Below are 27,677 nucleotides of genomic sequence, written 5' to 3'. Positions count from 1 at the left end.
GACAGGCACTGGTGCAAGAATGAGATGCTACACCCCAGCAGCTGCTCGACCACCCGATCCAGAGTACGCCAACCCGTTGTGCGGCCTGTGTAGTGTGCATGGTGGTCATATACCATATTGATGTCGGGGTACATGCGCAGGAAACAGTGGCGTTTTGTAGCACATGTGTTTCTGGACAGTTTTCTCATCATACCGTGGACTTACAGATCTGTGTCGTGTGTATTCCCTATGTGCCTATGCTATCAGCGCCAGTTTTGCGTAGTGCCACGTTGTGTGGCACCACATTCTTTAGTTATCCTTAATTTATGAGCGTGAGTGTAGGTGTACCGACACTGAATGTCATCCCACAGCAAGTGGCGTAGCTACAAGAGCGCCGTCTGTGTCTACACTTTAATCGGGAATGCTCCCACACAGAAGGCTCAGTATGGTGCAAAAGTGTGAAGCAGGCAGGCAACCATGCCACGGACAGGCACTCGGGCCACCTACAGCCAAATGAGCGTGAGTGACAGGGATCAGATTGTGGCGGGATGGTTCTTTTGGAGAATTGCCACACATGTTGGACGTGCTGCGTCAGTTGTGTAACGATGCTGAGATCAGCAGTCACGTGAACAGAATGAGATTTTCACTCCGGGCGTGAGTCGTGCTTCAGTAGCTCAGATGGTAGAGCACTTGCCCGTGAAAGGCAAAGGTCCTGAGTTCGAGTCTCGGTCGGACACACAGTTTTAATCTGCCAGGAAGTTTCAGTCACGTGAACGTTCTCATAAACCGTAGTTGCCGGCGCGCCGTAAGGCACGGAAGCTCGCAGTGGGGCGTATCGCTTTCCAGTCGGGTGTGCCGCGGCAGTCCTCACAGGGGAAGTGATGCGTCTCTTATAGCCTCTCCTTCCCAAGTGGCTCTTTCCGCCTTCCCGTGGTGCCAGACGTTAAGCTAGGCGACAAAAGGGAGAGCTGCGACCCAACCTGATGCGAAAGTGAAGGGTGCGTGGCACAGGGGGAGCTGTGTCAAGGGACCGAACACCAGTCCCTTTCTGTTCGCAGGGCACAGACCAGCAGGTGCTCTGCATGCCGGCGACTTCGTTTGTCGGCGTGGGATCACGGCGCGAGTCGACAAGGGTGCTTCGCCGCGCCCCTGGTTAACCGGGGCGTGTTCTGCCAAACCCAGGAGGTGGTGACATCGCCTGGGCTAGGTTAGATGGGCCCAGACCGCCGAACGACTGGGGGACCGACCCACCACCTGAGTGGGAGTGGGTCCCTGGCCTTCAGGTGGAAGCTCGGGCAAGTAGGCGGCGAAGGGCGAGGGGTGCATCCGCCTCTCCGGAGTGCGGGGTGCACTTGCCGAGGAGCGTCGTGTGAAATCGTCGACGACGAGGCCTTCGACGGGGACCAGTGCGCTGGCAACGGCGCGCTGAACCCTGCAGCTCTGGAGTGCCCTTGACCTAGGGGCGAGGTTGGTGGGCGAGCTGCAACAGTCCCCCCCCCCCCCCCCCATGCCAGAGGAGCCGGTCCGGGGTAAGAGACGGGCTCCCAACCTTCTTTCTCACGTCAATCAATATGGCTGAACAAGAGACGAGTGATTCGAGTGCGATTTCGAGGGCGAGTATGTCCACTGTCCCTACCTCACAGGAGGAAGTGGGACACGATGATGAAAACGTGTATGAGAGACACTGCCGCATAAGTCAAATTTTAGACTCCAGTGTCAAAAATGGAAAAATTAGCCAGGCTGCGGTCCTGGCAATAAAGAACGAGCTCGCTGCTTGGGCTATTGCAAATGCGAAGCTCGAAGGGCGTCTCGAAGAGCTGGAGAAAGAGAACGCCAGATTGCGACAACAGCCAGTTAAGACATGGGCTGGAGTGGTGGCGCAAGCCGCCACGAAGGCTCAAACAACCAAAGAAACGATCGCCAAGGTCTCCAAGAAACCGGATACGGCAGTCTATTTAAGACTCCTGCCTGGTCAGACCATCAAAAATGTGCAGGAGATCTTTACAACTACAATAGACCTGGCAAGAGACAAAATTAAAATCAATAAAGTAAAAGCCACAAAAATGTAGTAGTCATAGATCTGGCCACAGAAGAAGACAGAGATAAAATATTAAACAATTCCAAACTAAAGAACGCAATTAAATGCGAACCAACTAAAAATAGAAATCCTCTGGTCATTTTATACGATGTACCTGTGGCCCCGACCGAGAGTGATATATATGAAACCTTGTATAATCAGAATTTTGATGATAACGAATGGGAAACGTTCAGAAACGAATTCAAGCTGCGTTTTAAAACGGGACCTCGGGAGCGAGATGTTGTCCATCACGTCGCCGAGGTCTCCGGCAAGATGTGGCGCAACCTTACCGCTATGGGGAAAGTATATATAGGATTTCATTCAATAAATGTCAGAGACTACCTAGTAGTCCCCCGATGCCACAACTGTGGCGATCTGGACCACGTCCACAAACACTGCGAAAGGAAGCCGGCCTGCTCCAGGTGTGGGGCAGAAGACCACACAAGGAAAAATTGTAATAAGAATGTAACCTGCATCCCATGCATAAAAAGGGGAAGGAAACCCTGCAACACCACTGGAAGGAACTGCCCAACGTATAGGATGCTGGAGCAAAGATTAATTTCTCGAAGCGACTATGGCTGAGGCCATACATGAACTCAGGAAGCCAAAAAGGAAATCCCCAAGCAAGAGGTTGAGGGACGCTCTGAGAGCAAATAAATTCAAACAATTTATTCAAAAAATTACGCAACCACGATTTATGGTTATAACAATGAAAGACGTATGCATACAAACAGATCCATGTGGAGAAGATGCTCCCTCTCCTCCCTGCTGGGGACCTGGGTCGAACCAAGAACCTTCCCGGCCACGCAGGCATCCTGTACTTGGGAGTTCACGTCCACAAAACAAAGAATCTGTAATCACCGAATATGTCCAGTGTAACGAAGTGAGCAGCACAGAGCCATCCCCTGACTCACCAACTCTGGGAGGAATAGACCCCCAGCGAATATACCTGGAGCGTGCACTGCAACTTTCCAGATTGGAGGAGCCAGCAATCCTCACCACGGCATTAAGACATGTGGTACGTGTCGGCCATGAATATGGCAGAGATGTCACCTTTCCAGTAATGGAGGCTGTGGATAGAATCCAGCTCAAGACAATGAATCTCCCCACCGACTTCGGAGCCCTGCGAGATCTAGTCAAAAAGGTCTTCGAAAGAAGAAATGAAAAGTTCCACATAGAGGAACTATATCATCAATCAGTAATAACTAATGGTAGAATAGCACACGACTGGTCCAAAAACTGGCCAGAATCACATATTCATACTTACTTCCCACGTGAACCAACTAAACGTAGGCCAGATAAACACACACAATAGTAAACTAGTCTTGCAGGAACTTCGGAGGGTGGTGGAAGAGAAGAGTCTAGATGTACTCTGTCTACAGGAACCGTACTCCCAAGCGGGGCGGATCCCATTCATGGCTGCCAATTGGCAAATAATACACTCTGGAGCAGAACCAAAAGCTGCAATAGTAATTATCAATAGATCATTTAGGGCTACGATCCTCGCGCAGTTTTCTGGTGAACACTGCAATGTCGTGGAACTGAAAACACCTACGGGAGTGATCTACATCTCCAACATATATTTCCAATATGGAAGAGAAATAGACGAGTTTTTGGAGACACTCACACAAGCTGCCACGGCATTGCGGGGACGCAGGATGATAGTGACTGCAGATATAAATGCAAAGTCCCCCCTATGGTTCAGTGGCACTCACGATGATCGGGGGCTAAAAGCCGAAGAGACAATAATGGCATTACAACTGGTGGTTGCAAACCAACAAGGGAACCCCCCCCCCCACCTATACTGGCGGCGGGGCAGAAGGCACAAATATAGATGTTACGTTAGTAACACCAAACCTTACCACAAAAATTAACAACTGGAAAGTGTGGGACAGAGCAACCACCAGCGACCATAACCTAATTACATTCACTATCGGGGAAAGGGAGTGCCACTGAGACATGGGGTGGGAACTGCAGCTCAATTACAACAAGACCAATTGAGACCGTCTCGTGGAAGAGTGCAACATCCCGACATTGCTGGAGGGTGACGAAAACGTGGAAGAGTACGCCGAAGAACTGGTACAAGCGATCACCAGGGCGGTGCGAGCCGCTGTACCAACCAGGAGGAGAGCCGTTGCGGCCACTCCCACACCATGGTCGGCTGAATTAGGACAGATGCGCCAGGCTGTAAGGAGGGCGAGGAGGTACTACCAGCGGAGTGTCGTCTGGGGAGAAAAGCAGTTACAGATCTATAGAGAAAGTAAGGATCAATTTCAACAGGAGCTCAGGGCAGTCACACTTAGAAGCTGGGAAAACTATGTGAAAAGCCAATTGGCTACTGACCCTTGGGGAGTCCCATACAAACTGGTACGAGAAAAAATAAGATCACCCATGGTGCTATCCACCGTCAGGGACGGGGACCAGATGACGGGCACGTGGCAGGAAACTGCTGAGGCCCTCCTTCGGGTCCTGTTACCTGACGATGTGGAGGAAAATGAGACAGACGAACAGAAAAGAATAAGAAGAGAAGACCAAAGGGACTACAACAACAACATCAGAACTTACCCCTTCTCTGAGGAGGAAGTTGCTGCCCAGATCAAGGCCCTTAAAAAGGGAAAACCTCCTGGCCCGGACGGCATTACTGCGGAAGTGGTGCAATTCCTTGCCCCCCAGCTCGTAGCTCCTCTCACTAAGTTATACAACGAGTGCCTAAAACTCGGGAAATTCCCAGTAATTTGGAAGAAAGCAAACGTAATCATTATCAAAAAGGGCCCAGACAAAGATCCTACAGAAATTAAGTCCTATAGACCCATCTGCTTGCTAGACGTACTGGGCAAACTTTTTGAGAGGCTACTGGCAAACAGAATGACAGCACACCGAATGCTGTGTGGGATGAGCGACAAGCAATTCGGTTTTCGGTCTGGGTGTTCTGCGTCTGACGCAATCGCCCTGGCTGCCGAGGTCTGTGGCTCCGCCCCGCACAAGTATGTCGTTGGCATCATGGTGGACATCAGTGGCGCCTTCGACAACCTGTGGAGGCCCTCACTCTTTTCCCGCTTGCGGGAGAAGAACTGCCCAGGGCTACTACACGGCTGTCTGAGGAGCTATTGTGCAGACAGGGAGGTCTGGCTATCGGCCCCTAGCGGCATGGTCAGGAAGACTGTGACCAAAGGATGTCCTCAGGGCTCTGTCCTGGGACCTCTCTTTTGGGACATCAATATGGAGCCACTACTCGAAGATCTAAAGAACTGTGACGATGTGCTAGAGGTCATAGCATACGCGGACGACCTCCTCTTGCTGATCGGCGGCCGAAGCCGTGAGGATCTAGAACCTAAAGCGGAGAGAGCCGTAACCGTACTAACATCATGGTGCCACAAAAGTAAAATGACGATTGCGCCCAACAAGTCAACATACTTACTCCTTAAAGGCCAACTGGTCAGAAACCCCACGGTAAGAATCAACGGCATCCCAGTTCTTCGGCGCCGTGAGGCCCGATACCCGGGTGTAATCATCGACGAGAAGTGGAACTTTGCATCACACATTGATACTGTATCCCAAAAATCACTAGTTTTATTAAATAATCTCATTGGAATTGGTCATAAGCGGTTTCACCTTCCACCCAACCTAATCAAATTATACCACAATAGTATTCTGACCTCCATAGTAGGGTACGGATCAGGAGTCTGGGCACACAGACTCACGAGGGTCATGCCTGCCATGGCCGTAAGAAGAGTGCAGCGAAACATGCTTCTACGTTCAGCGGGGGCCTACAGGACAACACCTGGTGGAGCACTGTTAGTGCTAATGGGGATCTGTCCACTGGACATAAAAATTCGGGAGCAAGCCGCCTGGTACTGGGCGAGGAAGGAAAACAGGGACAAAATCAGGGAAATACTTGGGGTTTACGCTGGGGACAAGTATGCTATTAAAAAGAGAGGGATTGAACTCTGGCAGGATCAATGGAACAATGAGGATACGGGACGCAGAACCTACGAACTGCTACCGGATATAGAGGAAAGGTTAAAATTCACATTTTTCACACCCACAAGAGGAATGCTGCACTTTCTTACTGGACATGGACCATACCCGACATATCTACGTCGGTTTGGGAAGCAGGCTACACCAGCGTGTGACTGTGGTGCTGCGCAAGGTACCCCAGAACATGTGGTGTATGAGTGCCGCCTCTTCGATGATGTAGCCCATGACCTACGACAACAGCTACCGAACAACGACACGTACCACATATTAAGGCACGAAAACACCTTCAATATCCTAAATACACTCACTGATGAAATATCAAAGAAAGTACTCAAGAACTTTTTAAGGGACAATCATCGGTAACAGACAAATACCTTCACCGATTTAGACCTCGTGCACCCTTCCTGTACCGCCGAGTAGGGACTTGGCCAGCCGCCTCACGGCTGGAATCCGCCTTACCCTGGACTAGGGGGAGGGGGGCACACAAACACCGGAATGGAACGTACACCAACTATGACATATGTAGTTAGATTAGATGTAGAAGATAGGATAATACCTAGAATAGACTGCAGCGACACAAAGTTAAGGCCAGCCCAGTGCCAGGGGCACGCCCACTGGGATTAGCTCAGTGGGCCGGGCCAACACCTAGTAGGTTTATAGTAGTAGTGGCACACTTGTAACGCTGCAGGTAGCATGTAGTTCCTTAGATTAAGTAGCTTAGCACCCAATAGCGGTAAGACTAGAATAATAATGATAATAATAATAGAATTACCTGTAGTGTAGAATAATAAAGCTGCATTGTACTGTATCAGCATTAAGACCCACTAATGTAGTTAGGTAGTGGGTTATATAAATAATGTAATGAATTGAATAAAGATTTTTTTTTAATAAAAAAAACATCCGTAGTTGACGTTCTGGACGTTGACGCAGTACAGACGCCCACCAGGATCGTGGTATTGCAAGGGCAGCAGAGGCAAATGGTACAGCTACCAAGTGGCTGATGAGAAAGCTTGTGAGTCCAGACGTATCAACAAGAACTGTTGCGAACTGTTTATTAGCAGTGGGGACAGGTACACGATTCGCGTGGTGTCGTTAGAAGATCGTTCGGGAGAGGAAATTGTGCGCCGTGGTCTTGAGCAATGAAGGTTCCATAGTACTGGAAGAAGGCCCAGTCATAGCAATCTATAAGAAAGGGTAGAAAACCGGATGCACATAATTACTGGCCCATTTCACTGACATCGATCTGTGGCAGAATCATGGAACATGTTTTGTGTTCAGACATAATTACCTTTCTAGACTCTGAGAAGCTGATCTGCAGAAACCAGTACGGTTTTAGGAAAAAACGGTCATGCGAGACACAGCTGGATCTCTTTGTGCATGATATACAACAGGCTCTAGGTACCATCTCCCAGGTTGATGCCATATTTCTCGACTTTCGAAAGGCGTTCGACTCAGTTCCGCACTGTCGCTTGCTCCAAAAAGTGCGCGCTTACGGTCTATCCGATGACATATGCGGTTGGATAGAAAGTTTTCTAACAGACAGAGAGCAGTATGTCGTCTTGAATGGGGTGACTTCAATAGAAACAAGCGTAACTTGAGGTGAGCCCCAGGTCAGCGTAATAGGTTCGCTGCTTTTTGCGATTTACATAAACGATCTGGTTGGTGGAATTGACTGTTTGCCGATGATGCTGTAGTCTACAGGAAAGTAGTATCAGACGAAAGTTGTGAACATATCAATGAGGATTTGCAGAAAATAAATGCGTGGTGTAATGACTGGCAGTTATCTCTCAATATTAGTACGTGTAACCTACTGCGTATAACAAGGCGAAAATCCCCATTAATGTATGGGTACAAAATAAATGCCCAGTCTTTGGAAGCGGTAACATCCGTCAAGTATCTGGGTGTGACTATTCGAAATGATCTCAAATGGAATGATCAGATTACACAAGTAACGGGTAAGGCGAACTCTAGATTGCGTTGTATTGGTAAAATCTTGAAGCGACGAAGTCCTTCAACAAGGACAATACGTTAGTTCGTCCACTCTTAGAGTATTATTTGTCTGTATGGGGCTCTTACCAGTGGGATCTGATTCAAGAGATTGAGAAGGTCCAAAGAAGAGCGGCAAGATTCGTGACTGGTACATTTATCCATCACGAGAACGTTACAAATCTCATAGAAAGTTTGAAGTAGGACACACTTGCAGATAGAAGGCGCGCTAAACGGAAGGGGCTGTCCACTAAATTCCGAAACCCAATCTTCACCGAGTATGTAGAGCATATATTATTGCCACTAACTTTCAAATCGCACAATGATCACCATTCAAAGATAAGGAAAACTAAAGCTCGTACTGAGGCGTTCAGACAGTTGTTTTTCCCTCGCGCGATCCGCGAGTGGAACAGAGGGGGCGGAATATGACTTTGGCGCGAATTGTGCCCTCTGCCACACACCGCTTGGTGGCTAGCGGAGTATATACGTAGATGTAGAGGTTCTACCTGCACGCAAGTGATGGTCGCTTGCGCGTACGACGTAGACCTGGTCAGTGCTGTCTCTTAGAGTGCATTCGTCCAAGATATACCGACCCAAACCCAGGCCTTATGGTGTGGCGTGCACTAAGCTACAACTGTCGCTCACATGTGGTGTTTTTGGAGGGGACGTTAATCAGCGCTCGGTACTTGCAGTATGTTGTTATACCCACTCTTCTGCCTTCTTTGAAAAAGAAAGGTAATGTATTGCTCCAACAAGATATGCCCGCCCACACGCTGCCCGTGTTGTGCAAGACGCGCCGCAGCTTCCCTGACCACTACGATCTGCGGACTTGTCTCCAAACGAGCACGTGTGGGCTACGATGGGACGAGGAGTGACTGGTGCGGCTCATCAACCAACAACTATTACAGAACTACGTGAACACGCCGAGCAGTCGTGGCATAACGTTTCCCTTCGTACGATCGACTGGATGCCAGATTCAGAGCCTGCATTGCCGCCTGTGGACGCTACACCACGTACTAATATGGGTGTTTCAGCATGGCTCGATACCTCACACCTCAGAACCGCCTGTGCTATTGATGTGTAAATGTAATCGTTTCGTGTACTCCATATACAGTGTTGCAACAATAAATCTTGAGTGAACTGGAAATCCCTGAAAGTGTGTACTAATTTTTTTTCCGCTAGTGTACTTATCGGTCTGTGCGGGAAGATGCGACTTTTCAGGGGCTCATATCTTGGCTCCTATTCATAACAGAGGTAAGCGGTCATATGTTTTGGAGAACCCTTTGCCTAACGACCGTTTGTATATATATCGGAAGAACGGGCATGCTGTAGATGTCCTGCATTACAGGGTCAAAATTTAAACATTACATACGTCCTCCGGTCTAGCCAAATTGGGCAGACCAGTTGATTCTTCTGTGTTAGGAGCGGTCTAATACCGACCTTAGGCTCTATTTGTTCATCAGCGGTCCGTGAGAAAACCACTAAAAAAACCATGATTTTTGAGTACGAAAAGTACCAATTGTGGGAATGGCAACTTTTATGATTGATATTCATAGCAGATCGTCGAAATTTGTACCATAAATCCTTAAGACAATTTTCTGAGGATCTTGAAACTTTTTTGGAAATCATTATCCGTTACCGAGGTCTATGTTACAGACCTTACACACATAAAATATGCGCCTGATATTCGGTCTTACGCGTAAATGTAATTTTAACTGACGTAGTGAACATATGGCAGGGACTACAGGCCCATCGAAATAGTTCGGACGTCACCAAACTAAGTTTTTAGTCGGCATCTTCTCACGAATAAAACCTTGTGACTTACTTTCTCTAAGGTGGACACTTCATGCCTTCACAAATATGCCGAGCGTAGTGCTGGAAAAAATGTGCTGAAAAAGGTCTTAACATACCAAACTGAACTTAAAATCAATGTCAGAGATTTTATAAAACTGGCATGACTGAAAATTCAGTGAAATATTTCTAATAACATTTTTACAAATCATTAACTGCGAATTTTCGATGAAATGCGATCGGCGAGCAAAGTATTCAGAAGAAATACAAAGCAAACTATTTTGTCTTAATCTCTTACGATGCGAACTTATTTGTTATTTGTATGTATCAAAGTATACAGTACTTCCAAGCACATAAACAAACAGTCAAAACTTTGGTGACGTACATAATTCGTTTTATATAAGCAGCACACACTACTATAGCAAGGAAAAGAGGGGTAGTAGCAGAAAAACACTCCTGTCAGGGCACAAATATGGCGGATATGTTCCTCTCGGAAAGACTGACAGGGAAGTCAGTACCCATTCCGTCTTCCTCCCAAAACTTTTTGTGCTGGAACACAGTAGCAAAGAGACGGTGGCGGCGGCAGAGAAAGGAGGCAGTGGCAGTGTGAGAGGAAGGGAAAGGAGGAGAAAAAGACGTCAGTGAAAGAGAACGAGAAATAGATGGAGATAGGTGCACTGGGACCGAAAGAGACAACAGACAGTGGAACTTAAAAATACAGATGGGTCTAGATCATACATAGTCTTGGGGGTCTGGACACTCCCAGACCGGCAAATTGGAGAGTAAAATAGGGGAGGACGCATTTTGGACCGAAAATTTAAAGATGCGTGAGCAGGAGCTGGACTACTCAGAATTATTAAGCTACCAACTTATGGTGGAGACAATAGTAGTAGGAAAGAAAGACAGAAGGAGACATTGTAAGAGGGAGAGAGAGAAAGAGAGATAGGAGTGATAGTGGGATATACTGTAAATCAATGGGAGGTAAAGGAAACAGTGGGAAAGGGACATATGTGGATAGTGGCAGTTAGAGGGAGATGCTTTGTACGAACGCTTAACTACAAAGAGAGATTGGGTTAAATGATTTACAATGTTCTTGTTAAAAGAGTGAGAATGCATTCATCTGTCAAAAATTTTGGGCAGGAAGATGGGATGAGGATTGAGACAGTTGATTTCCCACTTTCCTGTCTTTAAAAGAGGAAGAGCGTTTGTCCACTCATGTGGTAATGAATTACATGCAGTAAACGAAGTCGGCGTGTGAAACGCAGACATACCTCAGGTGTATAAACCGCGTGGAAAGGCCTCAGCTTCTCTCCACTCGGGACACTTAACGAAGAAAGAGAGTTTAAGAAAATAAACACCTTGTTCCCAATCGCGGATTCTTACTGCATACATAGTCACGATCTCAGTTATGTAGTTACAGGCCTACGGCTTAATTAATTAAAAAGTTAATAAGATTAATTGGTAAATTTATGCACGGAAAACAGTTTTCGCCTGTCGTAACTGTTATAGCATAGCACTCCATCTTCAGGCAAAAAGTGGCCCATCGGGACCATCTGACCGCCGTGTCATCCTCAGTTGAGGATGCGGATAGGAGGGGCATGTGCTCAGCACACTGCTCTCCCGGTCGTTATGATTGTTTTCTCCGACCGGAGCTGCTACTATTCGGTCGAGTAGCGCCTCAATTGGCATCGAGAGGCTGAGTGCATCCCAAAAATGGCAACAGCGTATGGCGGCCGGGATGGTCACCCATCCAAGTGCTGGGTACGCCCGGCAGCGCTTAACTTCGGTGGTCTCACGTGAACCGGTGTATCCTATATGTCATTTGGTTAGCACCAGACACCAGATCACAAGCAAGTGATTTGATGTCTGAGCGGATATCAATATTCACGGATATCTTTGGTGAAGTTGACTTTAAAGACAGAAGAAACCTCCACCGATCGTGAAGTTTTATCTACCACTGTCCACGACGATACATTGGCGGAAAAAAATTAGAACTCAAAAAATAGAGTATTTGCAAGCAATTAAAGGTCTTTAGACGGCTAGTCAGGCAGCAGTTAGAGTTGATGGTAAATTGAGTTCATGGTTCAGAGCAGTTTCAGGGGTAAGACAAGGCTGCAACCTGTCTCCACTGTTGTTCATATTATTTATGGATCATATGTTGAAAACAATAGACTGGCTGGGTGAGATTAAGATATGTGAACACAAAATAAGCAGTCTTGCATATGCGGATGACTTAGTTGTGATGGCAGATTTGATTGAAAGTTTGCAGAGTAATGTTTCAGAGCTAGATTAGTAATGTAAGGACTATGGTATGAAGATTAGCATCTCCAAAACGAGAGTAATGTCGGTGGGAAAGAAATATAAACGGATTGAGTGCCAAATAGGAGGAACAAAGTTAGAACAGGTGGATGGTTTCAAGTACTTAGGATGCATATTCTCACAGGATGGCAACATAGTGAAAGAACTGGAAGCGAGGTGTAGCAAAGCTAATGCAGTGAGCGTTCAGCTACGATCTACTCTCTTCTGCAAGAAGGAAGTCAGTACCAAGACTAAGTTATCTGTGAACCGTTCAATCTTTCGACCAACTTTGTTGTATGGGAGCGAAAGCTGGGTGGACTCAGGTTACCTTATCAACAAGGTTGGGGTTACGAATATGAAAGTAGCTAGGATGTTTGCAGGTACTAGTAGATGGGAGCAATGGCAGGAGGATGTCCAAAATGAGGAAATCAAAGAAAAACTGGGAATGAACTCTATAGATGTAGCAGTCAGGGCGAACAGGCTTAGATGGTGGGGTCATGTTACACGCATGGGAGAAGCAAGGTTACGCAAGAGACTCATGGGTTCAGCAGTAGAGGGTAGGAGGAGTCGGGGCAGACCAATGAGAAGGTACCTGGATTCAGTTAAGAATGATTTTGAAGTAATAGGTTTAACATCAGAAGAGGCACCAATGTTAGCACTGAATGGGGGATCATGGAGGAATTTTATAAGGGGGGCTATGCTCCAGACTGAACGCTGAAAGGCGTAATCAGTCTTAAATGATGATGATGATGATGAAAATAGAGTAATGAAATTTCGGGAACACATTTGTATAGGTAACAATTTAAGTGATTAACAAGTGATTAACATTGCTAGATCACAGGTAATATAAGCGCGAGATAAGCCATTGCAACTGTGAAAGCAGGTGGATAAAGAACAGGTGTAGCTGCAAGAATGTTCAATGCAAGTAAGCAAACATACATGCACTGTGTTGTATAGGTGCGGTTGTCAGTTTGTGGGATGGAGTTCCACGCCAGTTTTACACTTGGTAGTTCCATATAGGAACGCTTAAGGCTATTTGTGGGTAACACTGGAGTTGCTGCCCCATCGTGTCTCATTTGTGTTCGATTGGAGACAGAGCTGGTGTTCGAGCAGGTCAAGGCACATGTCGACATTTTGTACAGCATGTTGGTTTACAACAGCGAGCGTTGTCCTGTTGGAAAACGCTCTCTGGAATGCTGTTCATTAATGACAGCGTGACAGGTCGAATCACCAGGTTGAGTACAAATTTGCAGTCAGGGTGCGTGGGATGACCACGAAGTGCTCCTGCTGTAATTTGAAATCTAACCCAAGACCGTAACTCCAAGTGTACGTAAAGTGTGTCTAGCTCGCAGACAATCTGGTTGAAAGTCCTCCATTGGCCTCCTCCTAACGAATGAATGGCCGTCGCTGGCACCGAGAGAGAGAACCAGGTTTCACCGAAAAACACAACAGACCTCCACCCTGCCCTCGAGTGAGTACTCACTTGGCACCACCGAAGTCGTGGCGGTGGTTTGGGGTCAGTGGAATGCACGCTACAGGGAGTCGGGGTCGGAACTGTCCATCAAGTAACCAATCTGTAACGGTTTGTTGTCTCACTGTTGTGCCAACTGCTGCTCAGATTTCTGCTGCAGATGCAGTACGATGCGCCATAGCCATACTCCAAACACGATGGTCTTCCCTTTCGGTAGTGCTAAGTGGCTGTCCAGAGCATGGTCGTACATTCTCGTGACCAGCGCTGCCAGTAATTATGTACAGTGGCTGAAATATCGCAGAAGGAACGTCCAGCTTCTCGAATCGTCAGAGACGAGGGTATGGTCAGGAGTCCCCCATGGAAGAGTAGGTGGACCACTCTTATTCTCCACACACAAAAACGTCCCAACGAACAGGGTGAGCAGCAATTAACTGCTGTTTGCTGATGTACAGGAAGATGGCGAGTATGGGTGGCGGGTGCGAATAGCCTCTAACTCCGTATGAACATGCCTCTCAACGCACAGCGGCACCGACCGACCGCCGTGTCATCCTCAGCCGTTAGGCGTTACTGAAAGCGGATGTGGAGCGGCATTTGGTCAGCACACCGCTCTCCCGGCCGTTGTGAGCTTTCGTGACGAGAGCAGCTACTTCTCAGTCAAGCAGCTCTTAAACTGGCTGTTGTGTACATAGTTCCGTGTAGTCAGTGCGTACACAACTTTCCCACTAGAGCGCGTCCCGCAAAGCACAACAGCGCAGGCGCAGCGCTCGTCCGTCTCTGCACTACGAGATGGCGCTGCCTTGGAGATGGACCAAATTCTGCTTCCGCCGATCCGTGTATTAATATGTAACGCAGCCAATGAGATTACTGCTAACGTAGAACCTTTTCTCCTTGCGGATCACACTCGCACAGTGATTCGTGAACACATGAGGTATTATAATGAGTGTACAGCCCTCCGATTAGTCAGTCTGTACCAGTCTGCATTTGTCTTCACCAGTCTATAGACAAGTTTCAGTCTGCGCCTAATAAGATTACCATATTCCTGTACATAGCTATGAAGATAAATGAATAGACACTTTGTCAAGTATCAGAGATATATGTGAGAATAAGATTAATGTACCAAGACCAAAGGATCTTCAGATTGTCAATTGTAAACAGCGTCCAGAATCAAGTTACGTAATGTCTATGCTTTTTATTATTTTAATAAATGTGTGTGAGAATTAATCACGTTCTGTTTAAAGTTGGTCACCGTCAATCTACTACTCTAAGCGTGCAAGTGGCATTTCTATCATCTGACCTAACGGCAGAAGATAAACGCGCCACGATAAGACCACGAGACATATTGCTGACACTCGCCTACTTCGTTAGAGCGACAAGTCAAATAATCTGATGGTGTGTGCACCGAAGGTCTTAAGTACGCACACCACACTGGCCTCACAGGCTGATTGCACATTGTTTTACCAACAGTGCTCGGCAGACCCCAAATGGTCACCCACCCAAGCGGTAGCCAAGTCCGACAGCGCTAAGCTTCGGTGATCCGGTGGGAACCGATGTTACCACTGTGGCAACGCCATTCGACGCTAAGTGGTTAGACACAGGGAGTGCTTTGTACAGTCGGGCAGCTGGATTTGGCATTTGCCGGGCTGTAGTGTGCTGTGTCTGGGCTAGTGGTCTTCCCACCGTAGAACCTCCTGGAGCGTCGCTGTGCTGTGGAAAATGGTTTGGATCCACTTTTGCCTTGGACAGTAATTTATTTCTTGACTAGTCAGGTGTTTTGGTATTGGGAAGATGGCTGATTATGTGGGTAATACCAATTTTCATGCTTTGCAATTTCTTCTGCTTTTATTTGTGGCGCTGTTCGCTGTGTATTTTAGGAAGTGCCTTTTAAGCTGTGATATAAAGATATTTGTTACCTTAATTTTTTTTAAAAAGGAAAAGGAAATACAAAACGTTCCAGCTAATTTCCTAGCAAGTGTTATTTAAGATGTCTGTTTCTGGCGTAAGCTTGATGTTGATAAGGAATGAGCTCTTTCTATGATACTATGACTGAAATGTGTCGAATTTTTTTCATTTTGTGTATACTATAAGGCATATAGGCAGTCGTTTCTCCAGCGCTCTGTCTGCGGGTGGAACAGGAAAGGAAACGAGTACTAGTGGTACAAGATACCTTCCGCCATGCACCGTAGGGTGGTTGGCGGGCTATGTATGTAGATGTAAATGTAGATGTAGATGTATAGAGTGGAATGTGCTGTCCTCTGCAGCAAATGTGTGTGTGTGTGTGTGTGTGTGTGTGTGTGTGTGTGTAATGTAACACTGATGAGTGGTGTGAAATAAAGCTTTATGTGTAGTTTACTGTGCTTCAATCGTCTTAAACAGTAGAAAGTAGAGAGAAAGTGTTACTTACCACAGTCTTGCCAAATGGGACCAGTGTAACGTTGATACGATATGCAGCCTGTCTATAAGCCGGAATCAGCTGGTTTATGAAGAATTCACTGCAGTTTGGGCTTAGCGTTTCATAGTAGACGCCAACTGTCGCTGTGTTATCAGCAAATACCTGTAACATAATATCTTCCGTAACGACTGGCAGTACACATACATGATGAAGCTGCCTTACACGATAAAACGCACTGAAGACGGACAAATGCAAGGGTCTGGTTGTGAATTCTCTGGCGTAGGTAAAAGCCGAGTACGGCAGTCACTTATTGAGCAAAATAAGAATGTCGGCCAGATTTGTTATGGATTCAGGACTTATTAGCGGATACAACTTTGTACGGCGCTCTAAACGGAGTAAAATTATTAGATGTGGAAGTACCCTAAGGGAGCCCGCCCAGCTAGCCGCGCGGTCTATTGCGCTGCTTGCCGTGCGGGAAGGCATGCCGGTCCTCGGTACGAATCCGCCCGGTGGATTTGTGTCGACGTCCGGTGTGCCTTCCAGCCTGTGGATTGTTTTTAGGCGGTTTTCCATCTGCGGCGAATGCGGGCTGGTTCCCGTTATTCCGCCACAGTTAAACTATGTTGGCGATTGTTGCGCAAACACTGTCTCCCCGTATGCACACACCGTAAGTACACTACCACGCAAACATTTGGGGCTACACTAGTCTGGTATGAAACGTTCCCAGGAGTGGGGTGTCCACTGGGGGCCAAAGGCGGAACCACACAATAACCCTCGGTTCGGTGTAGGGCGGCAGTAGGGTGGGTGGACTGTTGTGGGGTTGTGGACCACTGCGGATTATGGTGCGACGGAGCCTCTCCATTGTTTCTAGGTCCCTGTTCAATAGACACAATACACACACATGTTCAAATGTGTGTGAAATTTTATGGGACTTAACTGCTAAGGTCATCAGTCCCTAAGCTGAAACACTACTCAACCTAAATTATCCTAAGGACAAACACACACACCCATGCCCGTGGGAGGACTCGAACCTCCATCGGGACCAGTCACACAGTCCATGACTGCAGCGCCTCAGACCGCTCGGCTAATCCCGCGTGGAACAGTACACACACACACACACACACACACACACACACACACACACACACACACCCTAAGGGAGTGTTGATGAGAGGCTTATATTTTTCGTGATATTACATGCCGGGTGTGTCACCGAAGACACGGCACCCAATTTACAGGGCAGTGCAGTTAAAAAGCTGTCCTCCTCGCGTTTGAATGTGAATGCAGCATTTCGACTTCTTAAACAGAGCAAAGAGCTACAACAATGGACAGTGTTATGCAATAATCGACTGATACTATTCTTCTGTCAGCATTTCAGCTTTTTCATTAGCGACATTAGCTATGAGACGCGAATGCAGCATTTCGAATTCTTAAACAGAGCAAAGATCTACAACAATGGACAGTTTTATGCAAGAACCGACTGTTACTATGCTTCTGTCAGCATTTCAGCTTTTTCATTAGCGACATTAGCTATGAGACGCGAATGCAGCATTTCGAATTCTGAAACAGAGCAAAGAGCTACAACAATGGACTGTTTTATGCAAAATCGACTGTTACTATGCTTCTGTCAGCATTTCAGCTTTTTCATTAGCGACACTGGAAATTCCTCTTTGTGGTCTGCAAAATGACTTTCTCGATAGAATGAAGAATTGAAACTGTGGAAGCATGTGCGAAAACAAATTCGGTTAAGGAAACTCGCGAAATTTTCATGGTATGCTATCCACATGAAGGACCACCAGCAAAGAGAGCAATACAGAGTCTGTGTAAAAACTGGTGCACCTACAGATCTGTGCAAAATGTAAAACGACAAAGAATTCCTTCAGTTTGCACACCAGAAGTTATTGCAGATACTCGCAGAGGAATTGTTCAGAGTCCAAAGCAGTCGACACGTAAATTGGCCCAACTGATGCATATAACTAGGATCGTTTGCCAGCAGATGTTGAAAAGTCTTAATCTGAAGCCAGCTCCTGTGACGCTTGTGCAGCAGTTACGGGAGGTCGAGGCAGAAACGTGTAGATTACTGTACATGGCTTTTGAGCAACATCAACGATGGTTTGTCAGACCCTTTCTATTACATCATCAGTGTCCACTCCGATAGCTGAGTGGTCACCGTGACGGATCGCCATCCTACAGGTCCGGACCTGATTCCCGGCTGGGTCGCGGATTTTCTCCGCTCAGGGACTGGGTGTCGCGCTGTCTTCATCATTTCATCCCCATCCTGCTCTCCCGTCGCCCAATGTGGCGTCGAATGTAGTAAGACCTGCGCCAAGGCGGCTGGACCTGCCCCAAAAGGGGCCTCCCGGCCAGTGACGCCAAACGCTCATTTCATTTCATTACATCATCAGCAACAAATCGTTGTTCCATCTTTCCAGTGATGTGAATTCACAGGACACGAGGTACTGAGCAGGATTCGAACCTGCAAACGTAGCTGTTGTGTACATAGTTCCGTGTAGTCAGCGCGTACACAACTTTCCCACTAGAGCGCGCCCCGCTAAGCACAACAGCGTAGGCGCAGCGGTCGTCTGTCTCTGCACTACGAGATGGCGCTGCCATAGAGACGGACCGAATTCTGCTTCCGCCAATGCACATACTAATATGTAACGCAGCCAATGATATTGCTGCTAACGTAGAACCTTTTCTCCTCGCAGATCACACTCGCGCAGTGATACATGAATGCACGAGGTATTGTAACGAGTGTACAGACCTCCGATTAGTGAGTCTGCATTTGTCTGTACCAGTCTGCATTTGTCTGTACCAGTCTGTACGAGTTCTACATTTCTCTGTACCAGTCTATAGTCAAGTTTCAGTCTGCGCCTAATAAGATTACCATATTCCTGTACATAGCCATGAAGATAAATGTATAGACACTTTTGTCAAGTATCAGAGATATATGTGAGAATAAGATTAACGTACCAATACCAAAGGAACTTCAGATTGTCCATTGTAAACAGCATCCAGAATCAAGTTACGTAATATCTATGCCTTTTTATTATTTTAATAAATGTGTGTGAAAATTAATCAAGTTCTGTTTAAAGTCAATCTGCTACTCTAAGCTGCAAGTGGCATTCCTATCGTCTGACCTAACGGCGGAAGATAAACACGCCACGATAAGACCACGAGACATATTGCTTACATTCGCCTATTTCGTTAGAGCAACATGTCAAATAATCTGCTGGTGTGTGTACTGAAGGTCTTACAGTATGCACACCACAGTAGCGGTCGCGCGGTCCCACACTGAAGCGCCTAGAACCGCTCGGCAACACCGGCCGGCGCAACCACTCCATTATGGAAAAATTGCCGTTTGGCGCGCTGTAACATGAACGCGCATCATCTCATTCTTTGTATGAGGTGTTCTCCGTTACTAACGATCATTTTATACGAGCACAGTAGCCGCGAGGAGTGGTCACGTGGTTTGAGGCGCTTTGTCACGGATTGCACGGCATCTCCCGCCGGAGGTTCGAGTCCTCCCTGGGGCATGGGTGTGTGTGTTGTTCTTAGCGTAAGTTAGTTTAAGTAATGTGTAAGTGTAGGGACCGATGACCTCAGCAGCTTGGTCCCTTAGGAATTTAGACACATTTGAACATTTTGGCGAGCGTAGTGCAGTTTTTGATTCGTGATCGGACGAGAACAGTGGACGCTATACACTATGGAAAGCTATATTGTACATGTATCATAAAGAATCGAAGTTTTAAGGAAGCAGTTTTTCATTTCATAGTTTTTCACCGTAGTTTAGCGTAGAGAAACATGCAAGGAGAACGTATGTCATGCGCTGGATATACGTTTCTTACAAGGAGATAGTAATAGCGTTGCATTCCATACGAGTAATAGGTCGGATACCGCAACGATCTGACGTTATAGCTTGTTTTAAATGCAGAACCTTGTAGCCTTATGAGTGCATGTGTTTAAGTTCTCTCTTACTAATACCTTCTCGACAATGCCCCCATACATTAGAATAATAAAAAATGGTTCAAATGGCTCTGAGCACTATGGGACGCTGTGGTCATAAGTCCCCTAGAACTTAGAACTACTTAAACCGAACTAACCTAAGGACATCACTCACATCCATGCCCGAGGCACGATTCGAACTTGCGACCGTAGCGGTTGTGCGGTTCCAGACTGTAGCGCCTTTAACCGCTCGGCCACTCCGGCCGGCTCACTAGAATAATACTTTAGAATTGATGCCGCAGATGATTTGCGTAAAAGGCTGCAAACTCCGTTCGTCTGGAGCTCCACCATGCATAAAGAATATCTGTTTCTTGTTCTTAACCGTCTGTTATATCATCACAACAGTTTCACATCTACTGCACACCGAAAACGCGTGCTAATCTCCTCAATTTCGCGCATCTGGAGAAATCTTGTGCTCTTGGATGGGTACTGGACAGCAGTTACATACTCGATTCGCTGTGTTCCTTTACGAAACGTGGAATGTAGAGGTCTTCTTCTGGTCAGCTGCACATTAAATTGGTGACGATGGCCGGTTGGAGTGGCAGAGCGGTTCTAGGCGTTACAGTCTGGAACCGCGCGTCCGCTACGGTCGCAGGTTCGAATCCTGCCTCGGGCAAAAATGTGTGTGATGTCCTTAGGTTAGTTACGTTTAAGTAGTTCTAAGTTCTAGGGGACTGATGACCTTAAATGTTAAGTCCCATAGTGCTCACAGCCATTTGAAGAACCATTACCCAGCGCAAATTTTTGCCAAGAGCAAGATTTATATGTTGTAGTTTCGTTTTCGAAATGTGGAGCTAGAGTGCGCCCAGGTAATTACTACTCCTCACGTATTCCATGCAATGCCGAATGTGAATGTAAAACGTCAATTGTTTCTCAGTAGAAACAAGATTGTATTTAAAGCGGAATTTTATGTGGTCATGCAACAGAGCGGTTCCAAATTGTTCTGTTGTCACACGTGTTCTATCGATACTTATTAACGTTGACCGTAAAGTACGCAGAACATCTGCAACTGCAGCGGTCCAGTCCTCGGCCAGTTTGGTCGTTTCGCACGCCACCCTGGCCCGCACTGAGTGTCGCTGGCAGATGGCGGCGCCGGTCAGTCGGTCGTGGAGTAACTGCTACTCTCCTCGTTTTACTGTCACTGTTAATGCATGTCACCAAACAGAATATCGCATTAGAGTGATTTTGGGCCGCCCTATCGAGTGAGCACGTAAAATTCTGCTTTAAGAAATGATTTCTGTTTATACTGGGAAACAGACCAAAGTTTGGTGCAGCATGAAAAACATGATGAGCAGTACTTGTTTGGGCTGACTCCTGCTAGACATTGCGAAAAACGCCAACATAACTGTTGTAAGGTGCCAGGCAAATCCAACACCTTCCATGAAAACCCTGACATGATAGAAAATCCGGCAGTATGTCACATAGCTCCGAATAAATCGTGACATTAAATTAACCGAAGTAATACTATCAACGAGTGAGCAAATGGAATACCACAGACTAACACAAGAACGCCTAAATGCATGTCATACCTTCCCACCGTGAAACAGACGCAGTTCCGAGGGAAGAAACGAGAACAGAAGCCAAGAGCAGAACCGTGTTAAGCTAGAAGGCCCTACGATAAGGGACGGACACCCACATCGCGGCTGACCGCCAGGACCACCCCCCAGCCCATGTTAAAAGATAGAGCCCTCCAGAAGAACAGTATAGATCTTACTATAACACTAAAAGGGCTACACTAGCTGAAAGTTTTAGCGTGAGACTATACGCGTCTCAGTTACGTTGCAAACATTAAAAACATTGCCCCATCACAAAAAGTATAATTTTCTCATTGGATGGACAGAACTTTTGTAGGCGGAGCTTAAGGTTAACATTGAGACCCTGATTGGTCAGTTGAAAACACAGACAGATAGCTTTTCTTAAACCAACTTCAGTAAATTGTAGTAAGGAGAAGTTAGAGAGAGTTGCTTCCGAGACGGCGAGGTGTGTGGAGCTGCGCCGCCCGCCGCACCCTGACGCTGCCTAACCAACGACAAGGTAATGAACACACGCGATGCCTCATAAGAGTCATAAGGCTTCACTCAGAACTGCAGAAGTCTCACATCCCCTTTTTGCGTAATACTAGTGTCGATCGTCAATTAAAGCTCATGGTATTCACATTTGCTACTAGAAGTTAAAATCTGAAACCCAATGATTTTTCTGTTATATAATTATTGAGAAGCCACATCAGCCACTGTAATTTACGACAAGTTAAATAAGTAATTAAAGATAATTGAGGGTCACTGTAGACCGTTTTGATAGTTTTCTCTTTTATGAAACTTAACTTAAACATAGATTATAGATGTGATATGGCATAGGTCATCCTTCGATCCATTGTAGAACTTGGAAACCTATTCAGGGAATATTCGTTCACATTTTTGTTGAATGCAGTTAGTTTTTATCATCCTGTATTAAAATATTTCCTTTTATCAATAGTGCAATTTATAAACAATGTTTTGTGAGTAGAATAAAATTTCCAATGGTAAACTTAACTGCTTTTTCGACGTTATTTTACCAGCTAACTAAAAATAGGAAAGCCTTGAACCCGTTCCACTAAATTTAGTTAGTATTAAGATTCTTTTACAGGGAGTGCAGTGGAGCTGACGCTGAAATCATTAAGTATTTGATTATATCATCGCTAATCTCACTGAACTCTTCTGAACTCTACATGTCATGTGTGGTCTGGCGTCTCCTTACCAGCAACAGGTCCCACGTTCAAACTAGTCAATTCCCTAAAAAACACGCTCAGAGCGTCGTTGCGCGAAAGTAGTAGGGAGACGTGACTTAGAACAAACAGACACCACGGAGAATGTTAGACTGTTCGTAGGAGTCTGTGCTGGAAAATGATCTTCGACCAAAATAGACCATACTGTAAAGCAGATCAAATTGTTACGTAATGCGATTTCTTCATATTCTTGAATCATTTTTAATAAACAAAACATTTTGTCAATTTCAGTTATTAATTGTATGAAAATGCAAGTCGTTAAAACAAATTAAAATTCCTTACCAAAATGTGTAAGATCAAATAGAAAAAATTCTTTTTTTTATTTCTTTATGTACCTACGTTTTTCAGGATATATCGTTTCTTATCTCTCTGAAAATTGTAGTTCATTTTCATGCGATTAGTGAGTGGAAACAAAAACATTTTACTTTCATTTAGACAAAAATGTTCAAATGTGTGTGAATTTCTAAGGGACCAAACTGCTGAGGTCATTAGTCCCTAGACTTACACATTACTTAAACTAACTTATGCTATAAACAACACACACACACACACACACACACACACACACACACACACACACACACACATGCCCAATGGAGGACTCGAACCTCCGGCGGGAGGGGCTGTGTAAACCGTGACACGGCGCCTCAAACCACGCGGCCACTCCGTGCGGCTTCATTTAGACAATTATGACACAATATCTTTGGTTGAAATTTCTATTTTATAGTAAACTAGCTTACCACCCGCTGCTTTGCTTATGTAGACTGTATGGTCTCAACAGTTTTTTTTTATTTAATGGAACTATGTTTTTCACAAAACGCAACATCACCTAAACTTTCCACGCTAATTAAGGCCATAGAAGCAGAGTCTTTTCCGGATGTACTTCTGACCAAAAAGCGGTTCTGGTAGCTGGAGCCGGAGCTCCTTGTTAAACTTGCCTTATGAGTTCTCGTGGTGGCAGTTGCATAGAAAGTCTCATCCCCTAACATACGTTTTCTTACAAGTCACAAACCGATTTTCATAAATTTAAATTAAAAGAAAATTTTTTATATGACGAAATACTTTCATAAAAATTTCATTCCCTATATCACTGTGTCGGCAACGGCCTTGCCGCAGTGGATACACCAAATCCCGTGAGATCACCGAAGTTAAGCGCTGTCGGGCGTGGCTGGCACTTGGATGGGTGACCATCCAGCCGCCATGTGCTGTTGCCATTTGTCGGGTTGCACTCAGCCTCGTGATGCCAATTGAGGAGCTACTCGACCGAATAGTAGCGGCTCCGGTCAGAGAAAACCATCATAACGACCGGGAGAGGGTTGTGCTGACCCGCGCCCCTCCTATCCGCATCCTCCACTGCGGATGACACGGCGGTCGGATGGTCCCGATGGGCCACTTGTGCCCTGAAGACGGAGTGCATACATCCCTGTGTCAGAGGTTGTATTTCCAAAAAAAACTCTGAAACACGTATATTTTTATTTGCAACTGATAAGCGCAATACAAATTTTCACAGCTTTAGCTTTGAAAATGTTTTCATAGCGACACGCTATATTCCCATAAAAGCTTAGGGGTTGAACTTCGAAACAGACAGAAACACTTATTTTTTAGTTCTAGCTTGCAAGTCAAACTGCAATTTTCATTGATTTAAATTGCTCTAGTACTTCTTTAATGATTTATTTTCAAGAAAGCTTTCATTCACAGTTAGACCTCCATACGACATCCGCCCCGTTAGCTGGGTGGTCAGAGCAACGGACTGTCATACCAAGGGGCCTGGTTTCGATTCCCGCCTGGGTCGGAGATTTTGTCCGCTCAGGGACTGGGTGTTGTGTTGTCTCTATCATCGTCATCTAATCCCCATCGACGCGCAAATCGCCGAACCGGCGTCAACTCAAAAGACTTGCACCAGGTGACCGGTCTACCCCACGGGAGGCCCTAGTCACACGACGGTTCCATTTATCTCCATAGGAGTTAAATTTCCACAATTGCTAAAACACGTATTTCTTTATTTCTGATCAAGAAACCATTCGCCAATTTTGGTTGCTGGATACTTAGCAGTGATAGGAAATCTTTTAATCTTCAATTCCGACTTTTCCGTACTTTCATTTTACTTCCTTTTTTTTCACTACTGGCCATTAAAATTGCTACACCACATAGTTGTCGTGCTACAGATGCGAAATTTAACCGACAGGAAGAAGATGCTGTGATATGCAAATGATTAGCTTTTCAGAGCTTTCACACAAGGTTGGACCCGGTAGCGACACCTACAACGTGCTGACATGACGACAGTTTTCAACCGATTTCTCATACACAAACAGCAGTTGACCGGCGTTGCCTAGTGAAACGTTGTTGTGATGCCTGGTGTAAGGAGGAGAAATGCGTACCATCACGTTTCCGACTTTGATAAAGGTCGGATTGTAGCCTATCGCGATTGCAGTTTATCGTATCGCGACATTGCTGCTCGCGTTGGTCGAGATCCAATGACTGTTAGCAGAATATGGAATCGGTGGGTTCAGGAGAGTAATTCGGAACGCCGTGCTGGATGAACTGTGGTATCGTGTTGAAGCTGCATGGGCAGCTGTACCTGTACACGCCATCCGAGCTCTGTTTGACTCAATGCCCAGGCGTATCGAGGCCGTTATTACGGCCAGAGGTGGTTGTTCTGGGTACTGATTTCTCAGGATCTACGCACCCAAATTGTGTGAAAATCTAATCACATGTCAGTTCTAGTATAATATTTTTGTCCAGTGAATACCCCTTTATCATCTGCATTTCTTCTTGGTGTTGCAATCTTAATGGCCAGTAGTGTATTTATTCATTTTAGATCTGCTGCATACTGCATTAGAAAATAGATGTATGGGCACTAATCTAATTCTATAGGAAGTAAATTTGATTATGCGATTCCATGAGGACCCGTTTGTTAGGCATCAAGTATGTTGTAATTTTTTTTTTCATTGTCTTGATAAAATTGTATGGAGAAACAAGCGCCCATCACTCCTACAGTGATCCTCGAATTTCCTGCTAAGGAACGAAGGAAGACATTGGGAGGTACTCACTTGTGCGTGAAACAAGATGGCGAGACCGAACGCAGAGAGAACACCCCGTGGCAGAAACATCTTGGCGGTGTGGCGGCGGCGACAGTCCAGGGAACGGCAGCTCTGTCCATTTATACGCTGCCCGCCGGCTGGTGTGCGTCGGAAAGAAAACAAAACCTCACCGACGGGTGTTGCGTAGGAACGCGGGTGCAGACCCTGACCTGCGACTCGCAGCTGCGAGAGGTGACTCCGTGTCAAGCAGGAAAACCTGTATCTCTCGCGAGGCGATAACACACCCTGCTACAGAGGTCAGCAGCCTTATATCATTGCGGAGCGGATAACTGGCAGACTCACGCGATCAAAGACCGCACCGTCCTTTAGGCAAGCCAGAACGGAAGCTCGCAAAAACCACAGAATAACACTCGATCTTAAAAAGAGACTGGTCTGTGTCATTTCCATAGAAAAGTTTGCATTCTGCCACGGGTGACATCTTAACAGAGAGAAACAAAGTAACAAGATATTAGTACTAGACGAGGAAAATTATGCATTACTCAATGATGTCAGTGTATCATTACATATTCCAATCAACGGTGCAAAAAACCCTCTCCTTAAAATTAAACCAATAAACAGCGCTCGGTCGCAAAATTATTTGACCTAGGTTTCGGCCACTTCTAAGAGTGCCTTCATCAGAAATAAAACATTGAAACTGGCCTATAACATGAGCGCAAAGTTTTAGGGAAAACATGTTTTTATATGTTTAAGTACTGACTAGCAGTATAAAAAGAAAAGGCACAGTATTTACATGTCACGTATAAAGTAAATATTAAGCGATAAAGCTTTAGTCACAGATTTCTAAAATAGAAAACGTAGAAGGAACCCACTGTAGGCTGCTCACACCTATCGAGCTGCAGTAGCATCATACTTAGGCGCCAGGCAGGTGAACATTACGCCAAAAGTGCCATCTAGTAGCCGCAAATACAAACAGGCTTCTTAACATTCGAAATATAGACAGGCGAATATTGTGAGGAGCATTATTTAATATATGAAGTAAGAGGCAATATTTTATCTGTCAGCAGCAGACGTGGTAACAGTTTGTCTACATAAGAGCTTAGAAGTACAGTTTAAAGCCTGAAAACGCCATAAGAATTACAAAGGGATCTGAATAACTCAGCGAGTAGAAATAACGATGTAATATGGAATGTAGATAATATAAACCATTTAATGAACAAGAAATTAAAGATCAACTTAGAAAAAATATTTCGGTAACTGCACGAAGGAACACGAAATCAAATATCAAGCAACGGCTTTACACCGTTGAAGAAGCTTCTATTACGTAGTTGTAGCTGCTCATTAAGAAGGAGGCCATTTCGAGAAAGATGTTTACAAACTTTATAATTCTTCGAGAACATTTAATCTACGCCTTTCTTCTCAGTGTGCAGAATGTTTAGGCGAGTGACCTGTAATCAGAAGGTGGTCGGCAAAAGACTAATTCTGAGTGCTAGTACCATTTTTTCTTTAAAGATATTTGTATCTGACTCTAAAAGCACGTCTTGTCTGTCCTACGTAGTAAGAAGAGCAGTTGTCGCAAAGAATTTTATAGACACCAGAGTCTTTCAAAGGGGAACGAGTCGATTTTAAATTATGAATACATTTTTTTCAAACTATTATTGGTTGAAAAGGCAACATTACAGCTGTATTTATTACGAAGAAGGCGTTGTATCTGACAGAAGATGGACCCCAAGAAAGGAATAGAGAAAAACTTCTTCTTTAGACTGGACTCAATGATAGAGGTGCCGAGTGTAGTAACTCTTTTAACAGTTTTCTTTTTAAGAATGCTATTCACTATGGCAGGTTCGTATTCGTTATTAACTGCTATCGTTTTGATTAAATTAATTCCTTCCTCGAATTTTTCT

At 45.6% G+C, this 27,677-nt stretch overlaps 1 protein-coding gene across 1 annotated transcript in view; it reads right to left on the bottom strand.

Moving 5' to 3' along the window:
* The window catches only part of LOC126106347 (GILT-like protein 1), a 49,810-nt gene extending 23,870 nt beyond the window's left edge, over nucleotides 1–25,940 (bottom strand). Inside the window, exons 1-2 of the mRNA XM_049912597.1 lie at nucleotides 25,786–25,940; nucleotides 15,982–16,131 (exon numbers count right to left, since the gene is read on the bottom strand). Of these exons, the coding sequence (XP_049768554.1) occupies nucleotides 15,982–16,131; nucleotides 25,786–25,845 (210 nt within the window). The 5' untranslated portion in view covers nucleotides 25,846–25,940. The remainder of the gene's footprint in view (nucleotides 1–15,981; nucleotides 16,132–25,785) is intronic.
* Between the last annotated feature and the right edge of the window lie 1,737 nt (nucleotides 25,941–27,677).

The sequence above is a fragment of the Schistocerca cancellata genome, chromosome 10 (assembly GCF_023864275.1).
Source record: "Schistocerca cancellata isolate TAMUIC-IGC-003103 chromosome 10, iqSchCanc2.1, whole genome shotgun sequence".
Taxonomy (NCBI): Eukaryota; Metazoa; Arthropoda; class Insecta; order Orthoptera; family Acrididae; genus Schistocerca; species Schistocerca cancellata.
Note: the sequence above shows the minus strand (reverse complement) of the source record. Positions and strands in the feature narration are given on the sequence as shown.